General features: G+C 44.6%; 1 protein-coding gene across 1 annotated transcript in view; it reads right to left on the bottom strand.

The window, feature by feature from the left end:
• The window catches only part of LOC136626336 (ovostatin-like), a 117,714-nt gene that overhangs the window by 81,437 nt on the left and 11,731 nt on the right, over positions 1-24,546 (bottom strand). The window contains exons 4-11 of the mRNA XM_066601310.1: positions 21,004-21,205; positions 17,726-17,882; positions 17,188-17,240; positions 16,075-16,095; positions 13,807-13,975; positions 8,446-8,530; positions 5,666-5,795; positions 2,237-2,351 (exon numbers count right to left, since the gene is read on the bottom strand). Coding sequence (XP_066457407.1) covers positions 2,237-2,351; positions 5,666-5,795; positions 8,446-8,530; positions 13,807-13,975; positions 16,075-16,095; positions 17,188-17,240; positions 17,726-17,882; positions 21,004-21,205 — 932 coding nt within the window. The remainder of the gene's footprint in view (positions 1-2,236; positions 2,352-5,665; positions 5,796-8,445; positions 8,531-13,806; positions 13,976-16,074; positions 16,096-17,187; positions 17,241-17,725; positions 17,883-21,003; positions 21,206-24,546) is intronic.

Raw genomic sequence — 24,546 nt, 5'->3', positions numbered from 1 at the left:
TTCCCTAAAAATAAGACCTACTCTGAAAATAAGCCGTACCCTGTTTTTTGGGGGGAGGCTTAAAATATAAGCCATACTCTGAAAATAAGCCCTAGCTGCATTACACAGAAAAAAAGGAATACTTGCCTAGCAGGCATGGTTCGGGTCCTCTTGCTGCTCTCCGGAGCTGCGCCGTGCATCCTGCAGGCCTTGTTCGTCCACAGAAGATCACTTCCTGGTTATAGGATTCATAAATCCCACCACCAGGAAGCAATGGCTCTGATTTGTTCTCGAACGCTGCCAATGCCGCACTCGATGAACCAATGCAATGGCTGTGATTGGTTTGTCGAGTGCTGCATTGATTGGCTGAGCAGCGGTCAAATAATCAATCATAGCCATCACGTTGTGGAGGCGGGATTTATGAATTAGCCAATCAATGCCGTGGCTTAGAGCATCGGAGCCCCAGAGAGCAGCCGGAGGGACCTGCACTAAGCCTGCTAGGTAAGTATAACAAGACATCGCCTGAAAATAAGACCTAGCGCCTCTTTTGGGGCAAAAATTAATATAAGACAGTGTCTTATTTTCAGGGATACGTGGTGTATATGAAAGGTTTATGGATGGATGGTTTCCTATGCAATATTTCTTGGCTGACATTGACTGATCATAGGGCTCATTCACATCTGCATTGAAGGTTCCTTTCAGGAGCCTCCATTGCACATTTCCGTTAAAAAGTCAAAATCACAACTTACTAATTTTGGTGTGTCTTCTCGCACCAAAATTGGACCTTCAGGCCTCCTTCACAGGAGCGTCATTTTTGACGCAGAGTAGGCATGTAAAAAAAAAAAATCACATCTAAAACAACCTATGGTTTCCTATTGGTTCTTTCCGATGAACGATTTTGACGCACCAAGTGGCAAGAATGGGGTGTAAAAAGTGGCGCTCAGTGAGGCTTCGTAAGCTTGCTGAGATGCAGCTGTCTCACACAGAAGGCGCTCAACAAGCGATCTGAATAATGCCGAGCTCACACGGCCATATGTGGGATCCGCTTGTGGAGGCCTGCAGCAGATCCCAGCTTTGATCCCTGCTGTGGCCCTGCATACAGCCGCGTAATGTACTGTGGATCACTGTGTACTTACTCTGTACACCTTTTTTAGTTTATATTTCCTGCGCCTTCGCTTAGCAATAACGCAGGTACCCGCAGCCCATACACAGTAGTTACGTATGGACTGCGGGTATATCTGCGACCATAGAGCACAATGGGTTCTATGTTGCGAATATTCGCGGTAAAATAGAACCTGCTGCGTTCTGTTTTCTGCAAGTGGATTATGTAATTCTGACCCGCTAATGTGACAGTCCATTGGATAGCGCCAATCGCATGACTGGAGGGGCTTCTCCCGGCCCACCACGACAGCTCCAGGTTGTCGGCTACCTCTGGGAACTGACAGCATGGATCTGTAACATCCACAGCCCGCGTGGCTGTAATCCCCAGAGGAAGCATGTTTTTACATCCCTGGGGATTAAAGCAACCGGCATCCCCCAGAGACCCCATACTCACCTCTCTGGATCCGCCGTGAGTGTTTCGTCTGGCGAGCCAGTGCGCATATGCAGTGCAGAGCATGACGCGCCGATGCTGGGCTGTGACTTGGATTCCCGCGATATTTCCACAATCTCACACTGCGGAAGCATCACGGGACAGACAGCTGCCATTGACTGCAATGGAAGCCGTCCATGCGTTTTTCCGCACAGAAAAGAACATGCTGCGATTTCTCTCCCCCCCCAAGCGGAAAATCGCAGTTGATTTCCGCTCGTGGGCAGGAAAGAATCATTTAACACAGCATGTCTATGGACGGACATTGCTGCAGAATCCATGGTGGTAGTCGGGTTGCGATTTCCGCAACTATAATCCGTCTGTGGGCATTCAGCCGTAGGTAGAGCAGGACCAATTTTTTTGCGCATGCACAGAATTCGCGCGTGAAATGTGTTTATGAGAACGAACCCATTGAAACCAGTGGGTTCTACTCTCTGCACGTTACTTGCAGGATTTTTCCACACGCAAAAAACGTTGTGCAAACACGGCCGTGTGATGCCGCCTTCAGACAGTTTTTATAGATGTGCCCCCTTAAAGTGCCCTGAGACTGATCAGGCCTGTCAGAAGACCATGGATGTCCGTTTCCAGGGAAGATACTCGGCTCCTTGCACTGTCACTGCTTACAATAGGCTTGTACCCCCTTAGTGCCCTTCCATATGTTATTATTACTTGTTTCAGCTTCCTCCACGGTGATAAGACATTGGACGAATTGTTCGTATTCGCTAGATATACGTTCATAGCTGCTGTAGTTCAATACGACCGTTAATTGTCCTCGGGGGTCCAGCTACAAAAGGAAGATATAAAAGAATGTCTTTACGCTAGAAATATTTGATACCCCAAAATAATTTAGAGACAACATTTTCATCCCACCATCAACGTAAAGTCAGCTTCATTCTGGGTGGCCTACCGTGCCGCCATTGAAAACAATGGGAAACACTTACCGATCCTCTGACGCGTCTGGAAACCGGAGGATCGCAACTTTACTGAAGGGATGGGAGGCGTTTTTGACAGGTAAACGTCTCACATGCCCCGTGTAAAAAGCACAATACCAAGCACAATATCGGCCGGGTTAGCATAAGGGCTCCCACACACTGGCATTTTTTAACGCAAATGTCAATAGGATTTTCTAATGTTAAAAACGCTTCGCCCAAAAATCGCAAAGCGCAAACTTGCGATCCGTTTTTAACATTACAAAGTGCCACTGATATTTGCGTTAAAAAAACGCAACGTTAACGAGATGTCCAAATGCATGCGCAATGCGCAATACACATCTGGACCTCATTAGGATAAATAGCCTTTTAAATTGGGTAGTGCCCCTTGGCAAAAAGTACAGCAAAATGTGCCAATACAAGCATAAGTCTACTTTATCCGTAGCGCAAATATGTTCATACGTTCATGTGCAACTACCCTAAGTCAGCAACGATTTTTGGGGGATGTTCCTTTCAGAAACCAGAACTTTTTTATTTTTGGGTCAGAAGCGGTGTCTTGTCTCCTTAAGGAGAGCACCCCAAAAAGTGTGTGGAGACACCCAGGGGGTGAGTGGGTCGGGGGAGTAAAATCTCTCCCCAAGCAGAGCACCCATAAGTGATATGGGGACACCTAAAAGATGAGTAAGGAGACGTATAAGGCCATGCACGCTCCTCTGGGAAATATATGCAAATAAGAAGGATGGAAAAATACCTCTACTTCTAAGCCAAAAAACCTACTGCACTCTGAAGAGGCTTGGTTTAATATTCCCAATCATTAATGACTCGTTATAAGGTCACTTTGAATTGAAGGAATGCTGCCATCCAACAGATGGCGCTGTAGAGGTATTTTCCATCAATTCTGCCATTGTTTTTTATAGCGTCAATCATACCGCTATATATAAGGGCTCTTTCATGTGAGCATATGCGTTTTTATGTTCTCACATCCGTGCCGTATATTTGCATGAATGAACAATATTCTGCAACCACGACAAAAGATAATTAGCATTTTCTCGTCGACCAGGAGCGACGTTTTTAGCGAAAAAATATGTTGCACCCCGGAAAACCCTCGCTCGGCAAAAAAATCCTTGGGATGCCTCCAAAAGCCCACATAGAGGCACCTGTAAGCTTTTTTTGCTGCGTTGGACGCTGATAAACTGCCTCCCTCTACTATCTTTTTTCCCACCGTATAAACGTCGGCGCGTATTTCGGTCCCATATGCTCCATTTACCTTTCGATGTTTTTACGCACCGTGTTTTCGCCCCTGTGAACTAATGCATTGGAAATCAATGCCTCAGATGGTAAATGGTCGGGCGTAAAAACGCAGCCGATATACGCCTGCGTGAATAAAGCCTAGATGGCACAATATATTTTTTCTGCGGGTCCGTACGATTACGACGATACCAAAAATATTAAAATTTTATACGTTTTATGTTTTTCCATTTTTGCACAATAAAACCCCTTTTTAGGAAATTATAATTGTTTTTACATCCCTCCATTCAAAGTCTCATAACTTTTTTATTTTTCCATAGACAGCTCTGTGGGGGCTGGTTTTCTGCATCACAAGCTGTAGTTTTTATGTGTACCATTTTGAAGTGCATATGGCTTTTTTGATCACTTTGAGGGCTCATTCAGACAAGCGTATATCAGCTTCTGTTTTCACGGTCGGCCGATATACACTACCATCTGAGCTGTCTTCCCCTTCCCTCCCCCCTTCATGGCTCTCTGCCTCTCTCCTCCCCTCTGGCTGTTTGCAATGGGAGGGAGCTGGACTGGGGCAAACCTAAACTCCCACCCCCTCCCCACCCCGGCCCAGCCCCCTCCCATTGCAGACAGCCAGAGGGGAGGAGAGAGGCAGAGAGCCGGGAAGGGTGAGAAAACGGTGGCCGATATAGGCTCATATGAATAGGCCCTCAGGTCAGTAAAACAAACAAAATTCGTTTCCTCCATATTTTGGGGGGTTTGCAGCGCAGGATTTATAGTGCAGGATTTATAGTGTTTTCACAATATAGCACAGGTCGTTATGGACACAATGATATTACACATGTGGGGTTTTTCCTAAATGTTTAATTTTTTTTTATACACATAGGGAAAAATGAGCATTTGAGGTTTTTTTTTTGTTTTTTTTTTTCACAAATGTTTTTTTACACTGTATATGTCCCTAAAGGTGACCTGAACCACAGCACCTATGATCGCGCTATGGTAAGACATTGCAGGACTTCTGTCCTGCAATGCCTTATTGCTTGTAATAGAGATCATAGGCAAAGACAAAGCAGGACGCCTATATCTGACGTCCCGTCGCCATGGTAACACGTCGGCCCTCTGCAATTCGCTGGGGTTCACTGTCCTTAAGCCGGCTTCCACTGTCAGGTGGCATGGACTTACTTCCGATACTGCGCCATCCACATGACGTGAAGCTGCGTCCTGCAGTGTTAAGGGCTTACTCCGACATGCGTATATCAGCTGTGTTTTCATGCCAATATACGCTGTCCCTCTCTGCAGGGGGAGGAGCTGGCCGGGCCAGGACCTAGTGCACTGAGCTCCCGTCCCCTCTCCGCCTCTCACCACTGTTCGTAATGGGAGGGGCGGAGCTAAGTCAAGCCCAGGCCCCGCCCCCTCCCATTGCAAATAGTGGTGAGGGGCAGAGAGGGGTTGGGAGCTTAGTGCACTGCTCCCGGCCCACCTGCTCCCCCTGCAGAGAAAAAACAGAGTATATAAGCCGGGCGTGAAAACCCGTTCGATATACGCACGTCAGAATAAGCCCTAAGTTCCATGATGCCATGACAAAATCCTAACTCCTGTGGCATTGATGGGCTAAAAATCGCATAAGAAAACGCATGCATTTTTTAATTGCAGTTAAAAACCCCAACAAAAAAATGCCAAGTGTGAGCGCAGCCTCAGGCCTGATGCACATGTGTTACAGCTTCATATTGTGGCAGTGGAGCACCCATACTATCCTGGAGGTCATGCAGGGCTGTGTGAAGGCACCATATGCCCGCAGCCTACTGCTCCGTAATACAGAAGAGAAGGTGCTTTGCGTGCCGCCATACAAGCTCCGCGCTCATGGCTTTTAGGATTGCAAATGGCGATCAAGAAAGCAGGCTGATTTCAACATTTGAAGCAAAATATTTACATCTTCCACGAAGTTAACCGTAATATCTTCCTCGGCCGCCAAGCAATTTCTTGCTCTAACAGGAAGGGGTTTTAATTTCCTCGTACACGTTCCCATCACTCTACCTTGTACTGGCTGATTATATACAGTCCTGAAAGAAATGTTAAGAAACATTATAACATTATATCACTAATATTCAGAATCTATAATCTGGTATTTTCACATACACAGAAGCCAGGGGGCTCCACCTAGAATATTATCCCTCTAAGGCCTCCTTCACACGACCGTACGCATCATATAATCACATGAAAGTAGGGGGCCGGAGCGGGAACCGCAGGTTCCATAAGTAAAGGCCCCACATGACAGGGGTGGTAGGGGAACGCGGGAAAGGAAAGGGTTAATTGGGGTGGAAATAGTTAAGGGAGGCAGGATACGGATAGGTGGATTTGAAAGTATACAGGGGGGAGGCAGAAGAAGGGGGAGGGCTAATTAGGGGCTATAAGAAGGGTAGGAGGGGTTAGTAGGGCACCATTTTAGGTGAGAAGTTTTAGGAGTCCCACCCACCCTCCCTTTAGGTTAGTGAGGAATGTGTAACCTAGAATGCTTGTCATGGCAGCAATGGCGGTGGCGGGTGGGGGGTCCTTGGAGTCGGATTTATGGTGGTTGAGGGGGGAGTCTGGTGGGTACGGCCCCACCTTTAGTATTCCCTCCTATTATGGTATCTGGTTATCTGGTGCGGGGGATACGGCCTATGGGGGGGGGGGGGCAGTCCCTCCAAGCCTTTTGGGGTTTATGCAATACCAGCCAGTTAAGATGGCTGGGGTTCCCCGAGCCGGTAGTTACGGTTGGGGACAATAGTGGAAATGTGTTATGCACCAGATAGTGTGGCTCCAAGGACCCTCCACTCGTAGGTTTAAAATGTTTAAAGAATTGTTGTTGTGCACTGTTAAATAAAAGGCTGCTGTGGCCAATTAAAATCCAGACCGTGAGTAGTGTTTATTTCAGGTATGGGTTGGGGGGATGTCACAGCAGAGAGACTCCGACCTATCCCGGTCATGAAGATTTGCCACTCTAGTGTCTCTAGTAGAAGTTACGTATTTAAAACCGTTCACACAAGCGTGAATGCAGTCAAGCATAAGGACCGTAAATTCGCAAAAAATGAAATGAAGGGAGGCGGGAGTAGGTTGCAGGCTGATCCCCCCGCGCTCGCCGATCGGTTTATTTTGGTGACCAAAATGCCTGTTCATCCGCTCATGTGTTACACCGCTGCCCTGGCTTAGAATGGCAATTAAATGCCTAATCAGGGAGAGCCGTCTTCTCTTCCCAGCTAGTACGCAGGCAATCTCCTTCCCCCTCCCTTATTTCCAGCAACATTGAGTCTATGGGAGCTTGCTGCGCATTTCGGCAAAAGCTAGGGTAAGAGCTATCTTTTCCCGCAGTGTATAAAAAAGGCGACTGAAAACGGTCACATATGTCCTATTTTTGGCCATTTTATTTCATTTGCCTGAATGAACCCATTGAAAGCCAATGGCACGGAAGGTCGCGTTTTATGTGCGAGTTTTCCAATGTGGCTAAATGCCTGCGTAAATATAGCCGTGTAAATCAGCCCTTAGGGCCGGACTGGGACTGAAATTCAGCCTTGGCATTTGAAAGCACAGAGGTTTGGTTGGTAAATGTCGATTGTTTGTGACCTTGTAGAATAGGTAATATGTATCTGATCAGTGAAGTCCGATTACTAGGAAGAAATTAGATGGGGCTGAATGGACCCCCATTCTCCTGATAGATGAGGATCCCAGATATAACTGTACTGCAGTTCCTTACACGGACGAATGGGCAGGAGTGAAAGAAAGTACAGTTGGATTGCAGCACTGAAGTTCTTTCATTCTCAGGATCATCGGTAGTCTCAGAGTTCAGACCCCCACCAAGGGTATATTCCAAGGATATGCATGAGATTACAAGATGGGTCAGGAACACTAATTTTTCTCTTTAGAGCGAGCACTTAGAAGGTGTGTGAGTGAGGAGACTTTAAAAGGCCATTCGTGCTCCTCCGGGTAATACGCAAATAAGGGAGATGGAGCAATACTTCTGCAGTGCCACATATTGGAAGGCTGCTTTCCTACAAGTCAATGTTAGACACTTTTTACATACCTTGTAACGATGACTGGGAATTGAAAGCCAAGTCAGAATCCATACACAGACAGCTGTTTCGGGATGTTTGCCCCTCATCAGTGTGCAGTAAGTTTCTGGCTTGGCTAGCGAGAGGCCTGTGGAACACCCCTTTAAGACAGTAACAAGTAACTTGCAAGCTAAGGGGTATAAGTAGCAGGTCGTGAAGGTCTGTAGCTGTCATGGCATGACGACCGTAATAGTTCTTGGTGGGGAAGGGGTTAATCATGGCAGGTAAATAGATTTACAAAGTACTATTAGTAGAGAGAGTTCGTGAATAAACTTTGTGAAGTTCCTTGCTCCAGACTTGCTGCAGATCTAACTATGTGTGAATTAATCCGAGCCTTCACATAGGATGAAGGATGTGGGCCGGCTGTGCTGATACATTGTCCGGGGAGAATGCATGATAGGGGACCCCCCAGTCTGACGATGAGGAAGAGCTTTGGGGCTCATGGAATGGGGATACTGGGCTGCTGCACTACACGGTCTACTGCATTGAGTAACTGTAATAGGCTATGTAGTGCAGGAAACTCAGGGAGAGAAATCCGGCTACTGTGGGGGAACAGGACAACAGCCCACTAGAAGAGAAACAGACTTACTGACCCCCTCCCCAAACAAAAGAAATGTATACATACTGAGCGGATACAAAAATTTCTGGTGGTGGGCCTGAGGCTGAAATAATAGGTGTGCACTCGAGGATGAAGTCAAATCTTGGTAGTACTATAAGATAAAAAAGAATACAATAATGTAGATGATACAAAGGCAACACAGTGTTAAAGGCTTATAGTGATAGTATAAGGGGGATGGGGTAGTCACCCAAATTATTTTGCTTCCCCACATTTAATGGGTTCTTGTTGAATAACATTTCTGTTTAAGTGCTTTAAGAGGGATGGGTCTGGTGAGCGCCTGCTGGCGAGTATCATGTGTTATGGGCATAGCCTATGGCTTCAGAAAGCAGAAGGGAAGCAGTGAGTGTGGGAGGAAAAACTGAGTCAGGAGGGGTCTTGTCTCTCCTTGAAGAGAGTACCTACAATCCGCTACGATTAGAGGAAAGTAGGTTTCATCACCAACATAGAAAGGGGTTCTTTACTGTAAGAGCGGTTAGACTGTGGAACTCTCTACCGGAGGAAGTGGTGATGGCAAAAATCGATAGAGGAGTTTAAAAGGGGACTTGATGTCTTTCTGGAGAAGAAGTATATTACAGGATATAAATATTAGGTTAAGGGTCAATCCTGGTATACAGGCAGGTAGGAACTATTAGGGGTTGATCCAGGGAACAGTCTGATTGCCATTAGGGAGTCGGGAAGGAATTTTTCCCCCAAAAGGGCTAATTGGCTTCTGGCCTTGGGGTTTTTTGCCTTCCTCTGGATCAACACAGTAGGATAGACAGGCTGGACTAGATGGACAATGTCTTCATTCGGCCTTACATACTATGTTACTATGTTACTATGTTACAAGGTGAGTGAGGAGACTTATAAGGCCATTCATGCTCTTCTGGGTAATATGCAAATAGGGAAGATGGAACAATACCTCTGCAGTGCCACCTATTGGATGGAAGCATTCCTTCATATCAATGTCAAACCCTTTATACAGGTCTTAAACAAAGATCGGGAATTGAATACCAATCCAGATTCAATACACAGACAGCTGTTTCGGGGCGTTTGCCCTTCATCAGTGTGCTGTAGGATTCTGGCTTGGCTGGTGAGAGGCCTGGGATGTGAGTCAGGAGGGGTATTGTCTTTCCTTGAGGAGAGCACCTAGAAGGTGAGTGAGGAGACTTATAAGGCCATGTATGCTCTGGAGGAGTTCTTTGGGACTTAGTTACGAAGAAAGTTCCTGGCTGTTGATTGCCCTTTTCCTCTTGGAGTATTGCAAAATCTGTGCAGCGGACAATCAGACTATTGCAGACAAAGGAGGACATTAGTGCATAAGGTACCATTACTGAGTCCAACGAGTGCCTTACCAGGCTAAGACCTCTGAACAAAAGAAAAGACTGCATTGTGTTTCTGTTCAGTTTTTTTAACATTGTCAACCAACGACCAATAAAGAGGAGTTTATGCTATAAGCATGTGGCCCTCAAATGCTTTAATGCGGCAACTACAAGAATTACAACTTTGCGGTGCTCCAGGTAGGATGGCCAATGGCCCTAATCCATCCTCCCTCTTAGATTTCAGCCTGGGATGTGTCCTGGCTGGACCCACAAGAGAGCTGTACACTGAGCATGGCCTGGGCATAGCAATGCCCAATTTATCCAAAGAAGCCCTTCAAATTGAAGCCTCTGGGCACTGATCCTTCGCACCTGTTCTGAACTTTACAATAGTACTGGATACAGACATGCAGTAATTACAAAACAAAATTGGAAAATGATTTGTAACTGAAATGTTGGCAAGCAATTGGCACTGTTCACCTAAAATCTTGGCTTTGGGATAGATAACGTCATGGCATCCAAAGCCGATCAAAGTGCAAAGTAAGAGTTTCTTAGGGCTCATGCACACTGATATATGATGGATAATACCACTCCCATGCAATATATGGAGGCACAAGGAGATTTTTTCTTACAGAATTATATGGAATCCATGAGGTAAAATCATGGCATGTTCCACTACATGAAGTATCACAAAAATATTCCCCCGTAGAGGGGTGGGCACAGTCAGTATAACTGCCAATTTTGTAACAACCAAAAGAGGGCCTTTTATATAAAGCCAAGTCCTTTGTGTTCCCTACACTGATTGTATCCATTAGTGACTTCTTCAGATTTATAATGCCCATTAGTGACCTCCTCACAGTAATAGCGCCCCTCAGCAAGCCCCTCACAGTAACAGTATCCATTAGGGACCTCCCCACAGTAAAAGTATACATTAATGACCTCCTCACAGTAATAGTGCCCCTCACAGTTACAGTATCCATTAGGGACCTCCTCACAGTAATAGTATACATTAATGACCTCCTCACAGTAAAAGTATACATTAATGACCTCCTCACAGTAACAGTATCCTTCAGTGACCTCCCCACAGTAATATTATACATTAATGACCTCCTCGCAGTAACAGTATCCATTAGGGTCCTCCTCACAGTAATAGTGCCCCTCAGCGTGCCCCTCACAGTAACAGTATCCATTAATGACCTCCCCACAGTAATAGTATACATTAATGACCTCCCCACAGTAATAGTATACATTAATGACCTCCTCACAGTAATAGTATACATTAATGACCTCCTCACAGTAATAGTATACATTAGGGTCCTCCTCACAGTAATAGTATACATTAATGACCTCCTCACAGTAACAGTATCCATTAGGGTCTTCCCCACAGTAATAGTATACATTAATGACCTCCTCACAGTAATAGTATACATTAGGGTCCTCCTCACAGTAATAGTATACATTAATGACCTCCTCACAGTAATAGTATACATTAATGTCCTCCTCACAGTAACAGTATCCTTCAGGGACCTCCCCACAGTAATAGTATACATTAATCACCTCCTCACAGTAACAGTATCCATTAATGACCTCCTCACAGCAACAGTATCTATTAGGGTCCTCCTCACAATAATAGTATACATTAATGACCTCCCCACAGTAATAGTATACATTAATGACCTCCTCACAGTAACAGTATCCATTAGGGACCTCCTCACAATAATAGTATACATTAATGACCTCCTCACAATAATAGTATACATTAATGACCTCCCCACAGTTACAGTATCCATTAGGGACCTCCTCACAGTAATAGTATCCATTAGGGACCTCCTCACAGTAATAGTATCCATTAGGGACCTTCTCACAGTAACAGTATCCATTAGGGTCTCCCTCACAATAATAGTATACATTAATGACCTCCCCACAGTAACAGTATCCATTAGGGTCTCCCTCACAATAATAGTATACATTAATGACCTCCCCACAGTAACAGTATCCATTAGGGACCTCCTCACAGTAACAGTATCCATTAGGGTCCTCCTCACAATAAAGGTATACATTAATGACCTCCAATCAGTAATAGTACTGATTAGTGACCTCCTTGCAGTATTAGTGCCCCTCAGCGAGCCCCTCACAGTAACAGTACTCATTAGTGACCTCCTCACATTAACCCTTTCCAATCCACTGTCTGACCTCTGAAGACATTATGATTTAAGGCTGTACAGCTTCAATGTTGGAAGACATCCTTCAGGGTTGTCTTACTGTATATTGCCAGCCTCTTTGCTGTCGGGGCCTGTACAACGTGTCACCTCATGCTTTAGCCAGCATATAGCGCTGTTGTATAACGGCAGAAAAAGAGTAAGCCCCTAGAAAAGCAGGATACAAATTGGATTGGAAAGGGTTAATAGTAGAGATAGTTCCCTACTTACCAACAGGTTCCGCTCCAGGAAGCTGTTCATAAGAGTATTTGTTCGCATGTCCGAACAAATGCTTGTATGGAGGAGATGGCGGGTGGATCCTGCTCCATACAATGTCGGGTGCCGGCTGATTCTTACAGCCGACACTCATCCACACCCAGCGGCAGCAGTTCTGACAAGCTGCGCTGCTCATCAGAACTGTTAACGCTTTCAATGCTGCTGTCAGAATTGTCAGAAACAGTCTGCATCCGACATTCGGGGGTCCTGTATGGCCTCCCGCGATAAGATCATGGGACGCCGTCTGGTTGCCACGGCAATGGGGGCCTTCTGAAAGGCCCCAGGGCTGTCTGTGCACAGTGCCTATCAAGCCGTGCCTATGGCGCGACTTGATAGTATGCCTGTCCAGTCACTACGCAGTATAATATAATGCCATAGCGTTACATCATACTGCAGGGGACAAGTTGTTTGTATCTTGTGAAGTTCGTAACTCAAACGTTCGCAAGTAGAGGACTATCTGTACTCATTAGTGACCTCCTTGCAGTAAAGCTACCTTTACACAAGCATATATACGCAGCTATTTACCTGCCTAAATACGCCGGCCATCAGGTAGAATGCAGCCCGGTGTATTTACATGGGTAAATAGCTGCGTATACACGCTCATGTGAAGGCAGACTAATAGTGCCCCTCACAGTAACAGTATCTATTAGTGACCTCCTCACAGTAATAAGGACTCTTGCTGACCCCTTCACAGTACTAAGCCTCTGATATCCCCTATGTGTCGTGCATCTGTCTCCATTGACCCCCTCACCCACCTTCCTCACCTGGCAGAGCGGGGTAGGACACAGCTGAGGCTGAGCACATCACATCTTTGCCCCTCATCACTAGACCATGCCCACCACAATCTTACTTGTGGTGATGTCCGGGGTCTGCCAGCAGAGGCAAAGTGCAGGCTGGGCTGGGGACCCCCTCTCCATCCTGTTCCTGCAGCCCTGGGACTCTCATGTGTCATGCCTTTCCATGTGAGCAGCACTAAGGGGCAACTTCACTGTGTGCGGCGGGCACTGAAAGGGCATTACTACTGTGTTGAGGGTACTAACAGGATATTCTTACTGTGTGGAGCACAAAGGGGACATCCTTACTGTGCGGAAGGCACAAAAAGGACATCATTTATGTGAGGGGGCACTAAGAGAGCTTCATCACGGTGCGAACAAGCTACAGATGTAGCAGTGCGGATTTAGAAATTAGGCACGCTATGTAACTAGTGTGGGTGCTGTTAACATTCACTGTGAATATCTGGCTGCGCTATGCAAATAGCTTAGCCACCCCACTGTGACTTATAAACGTGCTAATGTGGGGTGTGTTAGAACTTCTACATCAGTATTACTGTTTGTGGGCACCATGACAGTGTGTCAGAGCACTAAGAGGGCACCGTTACTGAGTCTTACACAAGGAAGGGCACTATTAGTTGGGGCACATGGGGACTGGGAGGGATTGGATGGGGTTAGAGGCATGCTTTACATAAAACAAATTACCACGCTACACACAGCATGCTGCAGGACTGGCTAAGGGGTAATTTTGAAGTAAGAGATGGAAAAAATTGCAAAGTGGAAGAGTATGAAAATTAAAGAATACTGAACATAATGAATACATACTGTGTCTTTTCACTTCAATATATTTGTACACTGTATTATCAGAGCCTCTCGCAAACGTGAGCTGGTAATATCCCTCAGCTGCGTTGTCACTTATCGTGAATTCCGCTTTTACCAAACCATTCTTGGTAACTGGATTCGATACTTGTGCAAGACATGCCCCGTTTGGGTCCTAGAGAAGATTTAGGTCAACAATGAGATACACTTAGCAGAAATATTATATGCACAATCTGTGCACCTTGTTGCAACATGACAAAACATCTAGAACTTGGAATTGATCGTCTCTCTCTGGAAGACCAAAAACATCCATTAAGTACAAGGGCCACTTACTGATTTGAATTGGTGTCGTATAATACTTTATTTATCCTGTGGTGCTGCAGGTGAATTGAATAGTGGGTAAGACAAAAGTCTGGACACACCCTTCTAACTGGTGTAATAAGAATAAAATGAATTCGCAATGTGTGAAAGTATTAATCTGGAGGGAGTTGCATTTTTTAGAGAAGACATTTTGGTGACCATTTTGAACTCTGCCATATTGAATTCAGCTCAGGTTGCTTCAAATGGGAAGGGCGCCATGTGATATATGAGACTTTACTGGCCAGAATTACTCAGGGCAAAACTGACACTTCCAGTTTGTTTCTATCTTTACTGATTTAGGAGTTAAGTGAGGGCGGAGTTCAAAATGACTGCCAAAAACATCTCTTCCGCCAAAAAAATTAATATGTTCACACATTGAAAATCAGTTTTCTCATTAATACACCACTTAAAAGGGTGTGTCCAAACTTTTGTCTCACCCTGTGCCTACAGTCAGGTTTTTCCCTAGATTTCAGCTGTTCTCTGGGGCTCCCAATTGTGGGATAATCTATGATCAACTTTTTCATTGGAATACCCTTCTAATAAAAAGAGATTACTGAACGTGAACAACCTCTTTAAAAATGGTGTGGCAACCCATATGGGATCAATTATGGTTGTCAGATTCAAAAAGGAACCAGCTGAAGAGCGTTATAGACAACTTAAAAGAGGAGGAGATTCCAGTTCAGGTAATTATCTTTGATGTAAGAAGTAAATACCTCTCCTTCAAATCAAATAAGATTGCCTTTAAGATGCATTAAAGGGGTTTTCCAGGACTAAGGCCTCATTTACATAAGCGTATTTGTATTTGTATTACATATCGATTTCAATAGGTTCGATCACTTGAACGTGAAAAAAAATATTATGCTCAAGTTATCGAACCCATCATGCATATTGATGCATATTACGAACCATAGAAGCCCATTGAAATCAAAGGACACTTGCGTATTTGATGCGAATTTACGCAAGAAATCAATGCGATTTTGTGCACTCGTATTTACACGAGTAAAAAGACTGTAGATAGGAAGAAAAATACAAGGCAGCGGCATACTACGGACCGTGAATACACATACGCCCGTGTGAATACACCCTCAAATATTGATGATATCCTTAGGTCATCAATATCAGATCAACGGGGGTTCAACTCCAGTTTGAGTGGGTCATGGCATTGGACTGAGCTGCAGAAAAACGAGATGATCAACAAACATGCCATCACAGGTTGAAGAAGATGAGGGGTCTGCAGTACTCATCAGTTCACCATGGCCTCTTCAAACAGCTAATCGGCTGGGGTGCTGGACTATCCGCACCCATCCATCTCATATGGATGACCTATTCTAGGTATAAGGCATCAATATTTTAAAAAGTTGTGCCAAGACAGAAGGATATTCCCTATCCACAGGACAAGGGATAACTTTCTGGTTAGTGGGCATCTGAGCGTTGAGACGCGCACCGATCCCAAGAATTGGGATCCAGAAGGTCCGCACATGAATCAGGTTCTAATTGTGCATGCGCGCTGCTGCTCTACAATGCGATTGCTGATGACCGTCGAGCTTCTGAACTCCCCAGTCTCCAGTGCTTGCACTGAAATGCGTGGAGCAGTAGTATGCATTCTGCAAAGGGGCCTTTAGACTCCCTCGGGAACCAGGGCTGCTTTTCAGACTACTTTTCTTTTGCCAATAAGGTACAATAGACCTAAACAAATCTGTCATCCGATAGGGGGCTCTGGTTAGCTAATACCCAATTTAACTTCTAAGCTTTCACCTAGAATGGAAACCATGTTAAAGGGTTTATCTGGAACTTAAAAGGATTGTACCAAGGTAGAAACGATAATTGGGGTCCTATTACAGTTTTTGCATTGGGGTCAAGGGGCTTCACCTGGAAAATAATAACAACAGACCAGAACAGTTATGCATCTCTTACCATAAAGGAGATTTTGTCACACTGCAAAGTAGAAAAGAAGAAATAAATCATTAGCTATCTACACAAAGAAATGCGAAAAACCATGAAAAACTATATGGGGTCTCATATGTAACTCCCCAATTTATCTTCTTTATTCAACCTGTTTCAAGGCCAAGGGTCACAACTCAACCTTGTACTAGACAGAACCATAAGTTAGCACCAGGACGTTTCCGAAAAAGACCTTGAAATTTCATATCAAACTGTATTATAATAGTATTTGATATTCCTACTACATACATACATACATACATACATACATACATACATACATATATTCGTCAACCCCACTGCTCTTACCCCAGCAACATCTATTATCTCTGCCTTAGTAGTCAGTAGGTAAACTTAGTTCAACATGTTATAAGCACAAATATGTAAATTCTCATGCAGTCTAGTATCATTTTACACTTAAAGGGGTGGTCTCGCGAAAGCAAGTGGGGTTATGCACTTCTGTATGGCCATATTAATGCACTTTGTAATATACATCGTGCATTAAATATGAGCCATACAGAAGTTATTCACTTACCTTCCCTGCGCTGGCGTCCCCGTCTCCATGGCTTCGTCCAATTTCAGCGTCTAATCTCCCAATTAGACGCGCTTGCGCAGAAGGGTCTTTTCCCTTCGGCTCGGTCCGGCAGCTGCGGCGTTCTGGCTCTGCCCTCTTCTACGCATCATCACGTAGCTCCGCCCCGTCACATGTGCCGATTACAGCCTCCTGATTGGCTGGAATCGGCACACGTGACGGGGCGGAGCTACGCGATGATGAGTAGAAGGGGGCGGAGCCAGAACGCCACTGCTGCCGGACCGAGCCGAAGGGAAAAGACCCTTCTGCGCAAGCGCGTCTAATCGGGAGATTAGACGCTGAAATTAGACGGAGCCATGCAGACGGGGACGCCAGCGCAGGGAAGGTAAGTGAATTACTTCTGTATGGCTCATATTTAATGCACGATGTATATTACAAAGTGCATTAATATGGCCATACAGAAGTGCATAACCCCACTTGCTTTCGCGAGACAATCCCTTTAACGTCTATTATACGGGGAAATAAGATTCAATAGTACAAAACTGAAAACTTACATTTGGCTTAATCATCTTCAGATTGGAATCTATACAAAACATTCTGACTTTCACTGCAATGAAGGACAATAGTTTAATAAAAACATTCAGAGTGAGACAGGCCGAGCAAAGTATCCAAAGACCCTCTAGGGAGCACAAACTCTGATACCCAGATGGGCCAGCACTACCCCATTTATGTTGGGCTTCACTGCAACATTCAAAGGCCAAAGCCAAGTACCAAGATAGAATCTCAATGAAGTTGGCAAGGTCTCTGGAATATCACATTTCTTCTAATTTTTCACATTTTTTATTTTATTTTTCCATCTATGTTGTGTACATCGTAAATTAGACAAGTGTTAAACAGAAAAAAAGTTTTGAAGGCATCTTTGGGCCAGCGGAGATTACGATAGAAGCATTTGCTCCTCTGCGAAGGATTTGTAATTCCAACATGTTGGAAGTCATGAGAAGATGGGGCAAAAATTAGTCTCTGGACTTGAGTGTAGAGCCTGAAACACTGGCTGGAAGTATACATTAAGTCGAGTCTGGGCATTTTACTCACCTGTGCCTCCTGGTGAGTACACACTCTTGTCTGCTTGCGTAATACAATTTTCTGGCATTATGTCAATAACAACATTCTTACGCTCCTTTATATCTATTGTTTCTCCAGTAATGATTAAGGTCACATAAGCCAATTCTTTTGTTTTCACTTTGGAGACCTGGGAAGACAGAACAAAGGTTTCATTGTGTGTGTGTATATATATATATATATATATATATATATATATATATATATATATATATATATATATATACATACATACATACATACATACATATATATATATATATATATATATATATAATTTGACAGATGGGTGTCTGGACTATATATATACATATATATATATAGTCCAGATACCCATCTGTCAGGCATTCATAGTTTAATAGTGGTCTAGGGCAGTGAAAAGGTCAATGGGTACAACTTGTGTGGTCCATGCAGTGTAGGGGGCATTGGTCAGTGGCGCTCAAGAACCAGTCAGAGCTATCGATTTCTGGAGGTGGGGCTTACGAAGCCCGTTACCAGGAAGCGATCTTCTGCCGGTGGCTGAGAACTGCAAGCAAGCATACTGAAACTCCGGAGACCAACGGGAGCGGTCTGGACGAGCCTGCTAGGTAATATATTGCTTTTTTTTTTTAGTAGTGTAGCTAAGGGTGACTACCCACTACAGTTTTTTTTTTTAACTGCGAAATTCACAGCGTTTTTTTTTTTCTGCAGGGGTCTATGGGGCTTGCAATGTTAAAATCGCAATTTCGCGGAAAATTGCGATTTTGCGCGATCGCGAGTTTAACATTAGAAGTCCCATAGACCCCTGCAGAAGAAAAAATGCAGCAAATTTCTCAGTGAAAAAAAATGTAGTGGGTAGTCACCCTTAGGGTAATTTTGCGCGATCGCGATTTTAGCTTTACAAGTCCCATAGCCTATAGACCCCTGCAAAAAAAAAAAATGCTGCGAATTTCGCAGTGAAAAAAAAAACTGTAGTGGGTAATCACCCTTAGGCTTATTTTTGGGGTAGAGCTTATATTTCAAGTCCCCCCCACCCCCCCCCGAAAATCAGGGTACGGCTTATTTTCGGGGTAGGGACCTCGACCGTGCCTTCTAGGTAAGTATAATAAGACATTCCCCAAAAATAAGACCCAGTGCCTCTTTTAGGGAAAAAAATATATAAGACAGGGTCTTATTTCCCGGGGAATCACTGTACTGCAAAGGCCAGGCTTGGTATTGCAGGCATTGAGGTAAATGGGAACTTTGCCAAACTGAGCCACTGCAGTGAGAACAGAGCTGTCCGCTTCCTGCAAAAATCAGCTCAGTGCACCGACTCAGAAACAGCTGATGGACAGGGGTCCCAGGTGGAGGATCTTTGCTGACGTACTATTGATGGACTATCCCAAGGATAAACCATCATTAGCTCACAGCTGGAGAACCCCTTCAAATCTCTTGATGTCCAGGATAGTGTAGGGGTCAGCAATTGAAGGGAACCTGTCACCAATTTTAAGCAAAGAAAAACCAATAGCAGTGCAATACTTATGAAGACTCTGTCTTTCCAGCACTTATTTTGCTATCACTGTAGATAACAGCATACCTTAGCATTAGTAGATTGAAAGTTTCTGGCACCTCTTGTAAATGAGCGAGAGCAGTCTGGTGGGAGAGGTTGGACTTTCTTTGCTAGCTGCATGTTTTGCCAAAGGTCCATCCCTCATGCCTCCTCTGACATGGATGACGTGGTAGGCATCATCCATAAACCTCTGCAAAGTCTCGAGCCTGCGCCATGAGGTCGGCAACTGGCAGATGACCACCTTGATTCCTCTCACAAATAGGTCAGTTTATCGGGGCATGGGCCATTAGCTGACCTCATGGGGCTTGGATATTACCTACCATGTCATCCATTTCAGAGAAGGCAAGAGGGGTGGACTTTGGCCAAAACATGCAGCTAGCAGTCTCCTTTATATGCAGCACCAGAAATGTTCAAACTGCTAATACTGAGATTTGCGTTCATCCACAGCACAGCAAAATAAGTGCAGGAAAGACAGACTCTTCATAATTGTTGCGCTGCTATTGATTTACTTTGCTAAAAAATTGTGACAGGTTCCCTTTAAATTTCTGGTGGTCTAGGGAAGTGTGGGGGCTAATTGTAAAATCCCCGGTGATTTGGTGGTTACTCCCTTGCCCAGGCTTTAGTTATATTCCTCTGTAAGGCTAATTTTACACGGGCTAGTGGGAGACTGAGCCGTGAAACTCGGCCCGATATCACGCTCGGCAACATGCGATGTTTACGCGGATGCGATGCGTTTTTGGGTTAAAACCGCCTCGCATCACTTCAGTAGCGATCCTCCGCCCCAGCTAAAACCTAAAGAGGATTGCAGAGTGTTTTCCATTGTTTTCAATGGGTAAACCTTGCATCGAACTCGCACACCGTGTGATACTCTGCCGATCCCATTGAAAACAATGGGCGATAAGAGGTATTCCAAAGGAACACCCAAAGATAGAACATGCCACAATTTTTTAACCCACACTGCAATGTGGGGAAAAAAATCCCTCATGTGTAAGACGCCATTCAAAAGAATGGGGTTCATATCCATGTGATATTTGTGCATCTCGCATTCCACAAATCTTGCAAGATTTTCTTGGCCGTGTGAAAGTGGCCTAACAGGACAAATATATTTTTGGCTGGTCAGATTCAGCCTGCTCTTCCTCTTCTGCACTGACCAAATCAGCGCAGTGTAAGAGTCAAAGAGAACTGAGCTGCTTTGGCTTAGCCATATATGTCTCTCTATGGTGGGACAGAACACTCTGCCTGGCTATTAGAGCTCACAGAAGAATATTTCCCCTTTCCATTGTCAGGTTGCATCCTCGGGAGGCCACTAGGAAATGCACACTAGGAAACTGCCTAGTTTTCCATCCCGCTAAAACCACATCACGGCATGCTGACCCACATGACTAACACGCCTATGCGTCTTTGACAAACTGAACTTAGCGGCATTGACATCACATTGCTACGGTATATACTACAGTTACATTTTCTGTCAAGAGAGCCAATTTTTTCAGAGATAATGCCAAACCCGTTTATGGGCTGTTTTTGGTGTTGTACAGTGCCTCAAATAAATTAGTATGCAATACCAGGCACAGCCAACGGATATGTGTGGCGCTGTTTCTAGAAAAACGCAGACCTGGGAAACCACTTTGAAGGTGGAACTTATTTTTAAGCTTAAATTATTTTCTTATTGTATGCAGAGCCGTTAATAATATTCTGTATTACCAAATCATATAATATTACTTACTGAAAAATCCATGCAGCCAAAAAAGTCGGAGCTGATGTCTTTGTCAAAAACAGATGTTCTAATGAGCCGGTGTTCAAATGTTATAGTCACGTGTACTGGCTCTTCAGGTTGCATTTGGAGGCAGACCTGTCCTGTTTCCCCACTTCGCAGCACGGCTAATATGGACAACATGTAATTACATGATTTCTCTTTGCTGGGGACACTGTAAGTAGAAAATGTAAAGTTAGGGGTTTTCTCATAGTCACCAACTAGGAGTGAAGAAAAAATGAAAGAACAGGAAGACATGGAAGAAAGGAGCGCTGTCATAACCATGTAGGCACACTTATTCGACGCGTTTCACCTCTTCATGCCAGCGGATTATCAGGAACATATTATTCTATTTCTATCATCTGCTTAGAAAGATTCACACTCATATTCGTTAATCACAAAATGCCCCAAAAGCTTATAGCAATAAAAATGGATACCGTTCAGTGAAGAACAGTCATAGTTCTGTTCTGTTATGCATATAAAAATCTATGTCTCTTCAGATCAGACAGCAAGCAAAAAATAATAGCACGATGTCTGCATAAAAAATTGCAGGACTGACTATCTCAGTGAATACTGTCAAAGCCAGTGCTGTCAACATGCATAAGAGCAACTGATTGAATAGCACTGAAAACCGGTGAGACAATAGTGTCACCGGTCTGATTGCTCGCTCAAAAAAACTAGCAAAATAACAAAACAGATGGTAGAGACAGAGCCTCTGGCCTTGATGGTAGGTCAGGGCTTATAAGTCTAGTCTGTGAAGGGCATTTAATATTAACTAGACTTTTTTGGCTCTGTGAATAAAAAACAAATATGTATTTTTGTTTTATCATTTAGATTTTTTTATTATACATATGGCAAAAGGGGGATGATTTACATTTTTATTACTTTTTTTTTTTACAATTAGTAAAACTTTATCGATCTAATTTTTAACTTATTATTTAGTTCCGCTAGGGAACCACAATTAGCAATGCTTTGATCGTTCCTGCAGCATGATGTAATGCCATAGCATTACATCATACTGCGATCTGATAGGCAGTCTATCAAGCCACCCCATGGGGATGGCTTGGCAGGCAGTCTGCAAAAACAGCCCTGGGGCCTTTCAGACGGCCCCCAGCTGCCATGACACCCATACGGCTCCCTGCGATTTCACTGCGGGGGGACCGTACGAGACCCGCGAACATTGTTTGGGGGATTTTAATGCCGCTGTCAAAATTGACAGTGGCATTTAAAGGGTTAACAGCCTCAATCAGCTGCGCGGCTGATTGCGGCTATTGCTTGCGGGTGTCAGCTGTAATAAATAGCGGACACCCGCGCTGTATGAAGAGAGGTCGCCCCGAGATCTCTTTTTGCATACCTCAACACTCCATGACGTAAATGTATGTCCTGAAGCGGGAAGGGGTTAAAGGCAAAGGGCGATCCCACCAAATAGTGATTTGATTTAGATTTCTCTTTTATTCATTCACTTTGCATTTTTTAATCGAAAGCATTCTTACTTTACCGCATTTTTTCACATCTGCATAAAACGAAAGCATAGCGCTGTATATCTAGCAGAATATTAATCATTTAATATCATCAAATATCTTCATGAAGTTGGGGCCACATGATCCATTCTGTTGTCCCAATATTACACCATTACATTATTACCTTTTTCTTACATAAGAAATACCAACAGAAAGGAAAACCTCTGTATTCATAAAACTTAAGCTTTAATTATAAGATTAAAAATTTTTAACTTAGGGGGGAAAAACCTATTAAATCCCTTATACAATATTACCTGAGCAGGGATACCACACTGATAAGGGCAACACCACTCTCATGACCTCTCCCTATTCTCCCTTGAACTCAAGACAAAGGGATAGGGTAAGAAACAGCCACCAGTGTTGAAAAATGCACCCTGCGGCTACATCCAGCATAGAAATTCCACATGGAGAGAAGAAAGTCATAAACCAATAGGACTTCAGCAGAAATAACCCAAAGTGTTGTCCCTTTTTTGTCCCTTTATAATGCTGTCTTTGGCAGCTGTGACGAAAGCCTCTGATGTAATCACACAGCGTAATGAAATACGCTGTGTGATTACGTCACTCTCCCTGGCAGATTGCTTTACACTGATAGCGTCAGTTAACACTTTAGTCAGTATATGTTAGTGATGCGCTATCTTTGGACAATGTTATTATATTGGTTCTCTCATGAACCCATTATTGTTGGGGAAAACATGTCAGAACTAGAGATGAGCGAACACCAAAATGTTCGGGTGTTCGTTATTCGGAACGAACTTCCCGTGATGCTCGAGGGTTCGTTTCGAACAACGAACCCCATTGAAGTCAATGGGCGACCAGAACATTTTTGTATTTCGCCGATGCTCGCTAAGGTTTTCATGTGTGAAAATCTGGGCAATTCAGGAAAGTGATGGGAATGACACAGTGACGGATAGGGCAGGCGAGGGTCTACGTGTTGGGCTGCATCTCAAGTTCACAGGTCCCACTATTAAGCCACAATACCGGCAAGAGTGGGCCCCCCCCCCCTCCCAACAACTTTTACTTCTGAAAAGCCCTCATTAGCATGGCATACCTTTGCTAAGCACCACACTACCTCCAACAAAGCACAATCACTGCCTGCATGACACTCCACTGACACTTCTCCTGGGTTACATTCTGCCCAACCGCCCCCCCTCCCCCCCCACAGCGCACACCAAAGTGTCCCTGGGCAGCCTTCAGCTGCCCTCATGCCACACCACGCTCATGTCTATTTAGAATTGCGTCTGCCATGACGAGGGACCGCAGGCACACACTGCAGAGGTTGGCACGGCTAGGCAGCGACCCTCTTTAAAAGTGGCGGAGCGATAGCCCACAATGCTGTACAGTAGCAATGAGAAATAGAATCCTGTGCCACCGCCATCAGGAGCTGCACACGTGGGCATAGCAATGGGGAACCTATGTGCCACACACTATTCATTCTGTCAAGGTGTCTGCATGCCCCAGTCAGACCGGGCTTTTTAATTCATAGACACAGGCAGGTACAACTCCCTATTGTGAAGTCCCTGTCGACCCACAGCATGGGTGGCTCCCTGGAACCCACCGGCGGTACACAGAAATATCCCATTGCATTGCCCAACACAGCTGAGGTAGTAATGTCGTGCTTAATGCAGGTGGGCTTCGGCCCACACTGCATGCCCCAGTCTGACTGGGGTTCTTTATAAGTGTACAGATGTAGTAAAAACTCCGTGTGCACCTACAGCATGGGTGGGTGCCAGGAAGCCACCGGCGGTACATAGAAATATCCCATTGCATTGCCCAACACAGCTGAGGTAGTAATGTTGTGCTTAACCCTTTCCAATCCAATTTGTATATGGTTTTCCTAGGGGGCTTACTCTTTTTCTGCTGTTATACAACGGCGCTATATGCTGGCTAAAGCCAGTACTGCATGAGCTGACACGTAGGATAGGCTCCGACAGCAGAGAGGCTGGCAATATACAGTAAGAGAACCCCGACGGACGTCTACCAACAACGGAGCTGTACA

Source organism: Eleutherodactylus coqui, chromosome 4, assembly GCF_035609145.1.
Source record: "Eleutherodactylus coqui strain aEleCoq1 chromosome 4, aEleCoq1.hap1, whole genome shotgun sequence".
Taxonomy (NCBI): Eukaryota; Metazoa; Chordata; class Amphibia; order Anura; family Eleutherodactylidae; genus Eleutherodactylus; species Eleutherodactylus coqui.
Note: the sequence above shows the minus strand (reverse complement) of the source record. Positions and strands in the feature narration are given on the sequence as shown.